We start from the raw sequence: 6,414 nt of genomic DNA, 5'->3' as shown, positions 1-6,414 counted from the left end.
CTTAGGAAAAAGTAGCCAAACTAACACACACAAGCACACACAAACATAGTAATTTGCTTAAACTCGTTGAAGCCAAGGACTCTCGCCCAAGCTAAGCCCTCAGTCTCGCTTAGGCTAGTTCACCTCGCCTAAGCGAGCTTAAAACAATAGCATCAACACATCATCTCGCTTAGGCGAGATCCTCTAGCCTAGGCGAGGTCATCTCTCGCCCAAACACCTAATTCAATCTCACCTGAGCTACAATGCAAGCAAAACATCATACTTGACCACGACATCTCGCTTAGGCGAGACCCTGGTTCGCTCAAACCCACAAAACTCCTCGCTTGGATGAGGTTTCGCGCTCAGAACACCCAGGTCACCTCGCAACCTCGCTTAGGCGAGTGTCTCTTGCCTGAGCGAGAGACCAAGTCGCTCAAGTACCAAAATAGTCGCTTGGGCAACACACTCGACCCCTAAACTAGTAATGAAACCCTGCAACTCTTGCTTAGGCGAGGGTGACCCGCTTGGGCGAGAATTGCAGTATCCCTCTCTTGGTCTTGCGCGAGAACAAACCACAACCATACCAAAATCCAATTTAGGCAATTTCCAAGCATTCTACCCCATCAAGCCATCACAGTAACATGGTTCAGACAGGTTTGCATCAATCAAACTAAAGGTTTGGCCAAAAACCACAACAACAATACCCTAAACCCTTATACCATTCATATAAACCACCCAAAATGACTTTGTGCCTAACTTCAATCCGCCAATTCTCAATTACAGTGTATATTATACCACAATCATACCCTATAGAATCCAATTGGAAGCAAAACGCAGAAAAACGAGCATTAATGGTATACACGTAATACAACACCCCTAACCTGGAATTAGTTATCGAAATTGAGAAAGACAGGACCCTTGATTCACAATTGCCTTCTTGCTTCAGCTCTTGCACACCCAAAACTCAACCTACACTCTCAATCTCGTGCTCCTCTCTATACAAATTCACCACACTGCCAAAACTCTTCCCTTTACCTAAAAGTTGGCTTTTATAGGTGTCTTTAAGATGGGTTTTAAAACTAAAACGAAATTGGGCTTTTTAGTGTGTTTAATTCTCATTTAGGGGTCATTATAGGATGTTTTCCAGCCCCTCTTGGTTCCCCCTTCTAGGTTTCCTTTTTTGCCCTCTCATATTCCCTCCAAAACTACACTTTTAAAAAATAAAGTTCCAATTTCATTCCCAACAAAGTTTGAACCCATGACCACTTAGTCACCCTTCAAGTGCATAACCAATTCAACCAGGTCATGTTAGTGATACACTCTAATCATGATAAGCTTACAATACCAATTCCATACTCATACATATTATTAAAAATCAATAATAAAACAACAACACATAATTGGCATACATAAGACTCAAACCCAAGTTCTCTCACACAATCAAAGTACTCATTTGAGCTAGTACTTTTCCATGTCACATTAAACAATAATTAATGCCATAAAGGCGCTTTCTACCCACATTTATTAATTAATTAATTATTTAATTAATTAATTTTCACAGGTCTTATAATTCCCCCACCTTTAAAAATTTTCGTCCTCGAAAATAGGACTTACCAGCAAAGAGGTGAGGATAAGACTTCCTCATGAGATCTTCCATCTTCCAAGTCATCTCCTGAGTTGCTTCGTCCTAGAGAACCTTCACAGTTCGAATCTCCTTCCCTCTCAGTTGTTTGACTTGAGAATCTAGAATTCTCACTGGTCCAACTTCCAAAGTCAGATTCTCATGCACTTGGACATCATCCTGCTCCAGCACATGAGTAGGATCTGCCACGTACTTCCTCAACTACGATACGTAGAAGATATTGTGCAGGTTTGCCAAGTGAGGTGGCAATGCAATCTTGTACGCCACCAGTCCAATTCGTCTCGTAATCTGATATAGACCGATGAATCGAGGAGTCAACTTCCTCGACTTCAATGCTCTCCCAATACCCGCTGTAGGTGTAACCCTGAGGGACACGTAGTCACTAGCCTCAAACTCAAGTGGCCTCCTCCTCTTATCTGCGTGGGATTTCTGTCGACTCTGAGTTGCACGCATCCGATCCTGTATTACCCTTACTTTCTCAGTAGTCTGTTGTAAGAATTCTTAGTGTCCGACATCTCCTGCCATACAAGGCCTCGTAAGGTGTCATCCCAATGCTGGAATGGTAACTATTATTATAAGTGAACTCCACCAGTGGTAGAACATCGTTCCACGTCCCAAGATGATCCAAGACACATGTTCTCAGTAAGTCCTCCAGAAACTGTATGGTTCTCTCATACTGGCCATCAGTCTGAGGATGATATGCCGAGCTCATTCTTAACTGAGTGCCCAAGGTGTTCTGCAGCGACTGCCAGAACTTCGATGTAAATCTCGGATCTCTATTTGATATGATACTCGCAGGCACACCATGTAATTTGACTATCTCCCTCACATACAACTCTACTAGTTTATCTAGAGACATCTTCTGATTAATGGGTAGAAAGTGTGCGCACTTCGTCAATCTATCCACTATTACCCATATGGAATCATGCCCCCTCACTGACCTTGGTAGATGTGTAACAAAATCCATGGAAATGATGTCCCATTTCCACTGTGGAATATCAAGAGGCTCCAACGTACCACCCGACCTTTGATGCTCTATTTTCGCTTTTTGGCACACTAAACAGGATGCTACATAGTCTGTCACATTAGTTTTCATGCCAGTCCACCAAAAGGTCGCCTTCAAGTCTTTATACATCTTAGTTATACTTGGATGTATGCTAAGACGGCTCTTATGCCCTTCATCCAAGAGCATCTTCCTTAATACCCGACTCCTGGGTACACACACCCTCTCTCTAAAATGCAGGATGTCGTCTTTATCCATCCTGAAATCTTTTCTCTTATCTGTACCTAACTTACCTATTATCTATTGCACCTCTTGATCCTTTCCCTGTTCCACCCGAACCTCATCTAAAAACTCATTGGTAATTCTCAACATGCTATACCGTATATGACTTTCCCCCATATCCAGCCCTAGATTCATGTCTCGGAACCTCTCTATCAACTCCAACTCCTTAATCATTATGGCTGACACATGGATCCCCTTCCTACTCAGGGCATCTGCTACGACATTAGCTTTACTAGGATGGTATAACAGCTCAAAGTCGTAATCCTTTAAGTACTCCATCCATCGCCTCTGCCTCATATTCAACTCTTTCTGGTCGAACCAGTACTTCAGACTCTTGTGATCGTTGAATACTTGGAACTATGCTCCATACAAATAATGCCTCCAAGTCTTGAGGGCAAAGACTACTGCTGCTAGTTCCAAATCATGCGTAGGATAGTTCTCATGCACCTTCAACTGATGAGATGCATATGCGACTGGCCGTTTCTCTTGCATTAACATGCAACCCCGCCCTTGATATGAGGCATCACAATATACCTCAAACGTCTTAGTCGAATCTAAAATAACTAACAGCGGTCCAGTCGTCAACCTTCTCTTCATGTCCTCAAAACAAGTTTCACATTCATCGGTTCAAGCGAAAGGATGATCCTTTATAGTGAGCTACGTTAATGGATTCACCCTCTTGGAGAAACCCTCCACAAATCTTCTGTAGTAGCCTGCCAAACCCAAGAAGCTCCTCACCTTGGTAACTGTCTACGGTCTCTCCCATTTCACCACTGTTTGAATCTTGGCTGGATCCATTGCTATCCCCTGGGCTGATATTACATGACCCAAGAACTGTACCTCCTCGAGCCAAAATTCACACTTCGATAGTTTCCCATACAGTTGTTGCTCCCTGAGGATTTCCAGCACCACTCTCAGGTGATCTGTGTGTTCCTCCCGGCTCTCAAAATATATGAGTATGTCGTCAATAAACATAACGACAAACTGATCCAAGTACGACCGGAAAATTCTGTTCATGTAATCCATGAAGATCGCAGGAGTATTCGTCACCCCAAACGGCATGACCACATATTCATAATGCCTGTAGCGTGACCTGAAAGCCGTCTTCTGCACATCCTCTAGCTTGACCAAGATCTGATGATACCCAGACCTCAAATCTATCTTTGAGAACACCGCAGCTCCCTTCAGCTGATCTAGTAAGTCATCAATCATCGGCAATGGGTACTTATTCTTTATGGTCAGCTTATTCAATTGTCTATAGTCAACAAACAATCTGGAACTGCCATCCTTTTTCTTCACTAACAATATCGGTGCTCCCCACGGTGACGCACTCGGTCTGATGAACTTCTTTTCAAGCAGGTCTTCAATCTGCCTCTTCAGTTCAGCTAACTCGGTTGGCGCCATTCTGTATGGTGCCATAGAAACTGGTCTCGCTCCAGGGATGAGATCAATAGAGAAATTCACATCCCTACTCGGTGACAATTCTGGAATCTCGTCTGGGAAGACATCAGCATACTCATCCACTACTAGTATGCTTCTGATCTGCTCAAATGTGCTCTTCTTGTCTCCTTGAGCCACTATCACCTCTAGCCACCCTAATCGCCTTTTGAGCTGATATCAACTCTAGCCTCAAGGTCTCTGGAAAAATCACACTACGTCTTTCGCAATCAATAACAACGTGATTGCCCGACAACCAATCCATTCCCAGAATTACATCCAAGCCCTCCATTGGCAAGCAGATGAGATTCACCTTGAACCTGCGGCCCACCACTTCCATTAAGCAACCTACACAGACCGAACTGGTAGCCACCTGACCCGAAGATGGAGTTGAAACCAACAACTCACAATCTAAGTCACGTTTTTCCAAGCTCAGATTTGAGACACATGCATCAAAAATAAAGGAATGTGTTGCTCCGGAATGAAACAACACCAATACTACTTTACCAAACAATACACAAGGTTCAAGAATAAGATTACCCAACTGTGTAGCCTCAGTGGTGGTTAGGGCAAAGACTCTGCCAACTGCTCTAGCTTGTTTTGCTGGCGATGCTGCTGGTTTCTTCGCGCCAGGACTCTTCTTTTCATGACAACTATTGGCAAAGTGTCTCAGTTTGTCGCATATAAAACACTTGCGACAATCGCTTGACCCTCCTACTCCACCTGACAGCTGGGGACAATTTCTCTTCAGATAGGGTCCGCCACACTAGTAGCAAGTGGGACCCTAAGATGCCTGTGGTCGGTTGTAAGGCTTTTTCATCTGCTTAGCCTCAACGAAATTTTTTTGATGTCTGCTCACAACTGGACCAGGGCCCTTCTCCAAATGCTCAACACTCTTGTCCTGTTCCACCAAGACTGGGAATCTTCTCCCTCTCAAGGGTGTCACCACCTTCTTCAACTCATGTTTGAGTCCTCGCTCAAACTTCAAGGACCTCCACTCCTTAGTAATGTTCTGCGAGTAGTATCTCGCCAGATGCTTAAACTTGTTGACATACTCTTGCACTGACATATCCCCTTGCTGCAGTGCAAGGAACTCAGCTTCCTTGTCCTGTCTAGCTATATCTGGAAAGTATTTCTCTAGGAAACGAGTCCTGAAGTTGGCCCACGTCACCGGCTCTTCCCGAGTCTCCATCTGTTGTTGCATATCTGTCCACCAATATTCTGCATCCTCATTCAGCAGATAGGTAGCAAACAGAAGCTTCTGCTCATCTTCACAGTTCATCACCCTAAAAATCTTCTCGCATTTGCAGAGCCATGCATCCGCTTCATTAGGAGAGGCTTTGCCAGTGAATTCCGCTGGCTTGTGGCACAAGAAGTCCTCCATGGTCGGCACCCTGATTGGTGCAATTACCGTTCTAGGCTGCGCTGCTATGGGTGGCTGCATCGCATCCACCATCCGGTGAATAGCCTCAACGATGTCATCAGCACCACTACTCCTCCTACTCCTGTTAGCAGTCATAGCCTGGATACGCCACATTACAACTATTAAAAATCAGTCACTTAGTCAAACAAAACCATTCACACCTTTTCAATGTTCAACACAAACACACAACAAACAACCACATTGATAAGCTCACTCCCCACTAGCCCCAAAATATTTAAAAATATTTTCAAAACTTTTGCTCTGATACCAATTGTAACATCCCTAAGGAATATTACTAATATTTAATAAATAAAATCAGAAATAAAAATAAATACCTCATTTAATAATAAACCATTTCCCAAAAATACGGGAAATTTAAAACTTTAATATACATGTAATAAAAGCAGGAGTCCATAATTATAAAACTGAAGTAATATTCAAATGGGTCCCAAAAGGGTTACAAAATTAGCTCAAAACCAATATATATATATATATATATATATATATATATATATATATATATATATATATATATATATATATATATATATATATATATATATATATATATACAAAATCCCATGCTATCCCTCGCTCCGAGTCTATGCATCTCCTGACCCACCTGTCACATCATCTGCTCCCGGATAA

The 6,414-nt window shown here is 42.9% G+C and overlaps 1 protein-coding gene across 1 annotated transcript; it reads right to left on the bottom strand.

Annotated features, from left to right (window-relative positions):
- Positions 1–3,656: 3,656 nt before the first annotated feature.
- LOC114194834 lies at positions 3,657–5,880 on the bottom strand. The gene is made up of 3 exons (XM_028085245.1): positions 5,137–5,880; positions 4,491–5,073; positions 3,657–4,402 (listed from the first exon to the last, which is right to left on the bottom strand). Exons 1-3 carry the CDS (start codon positions 5,878–5,880, stop codon positions 3,657–3,659), a joined length of 2,073 nt encoding a protein of 690 aa, XP_027941046.1.
- Between the last annotated feature and the right edge of the window lie 534 nt (positions 5,881–6,414).

The sequence above is a fragment of the Vigna unguiculata genome, chromosome 8 (assembly GCF_004118075.2).
Source record: "Vigna unguiculata cultivar IT97K-499-35 chromosome 8, ASM411807v1, whole genome shotgun sequence".
NCBI classification, from domain to species: Eukaryota; Viridiplantae; Streptophyta; class Magnoliopsida; order Fabales; family Fabaceae; genus Vigna; species Vigna unguiculata.
Note: the sequence above shows the minus strand (reverse complement) of the source record. Positions and strands in the feature narration are given on the sequence as shown.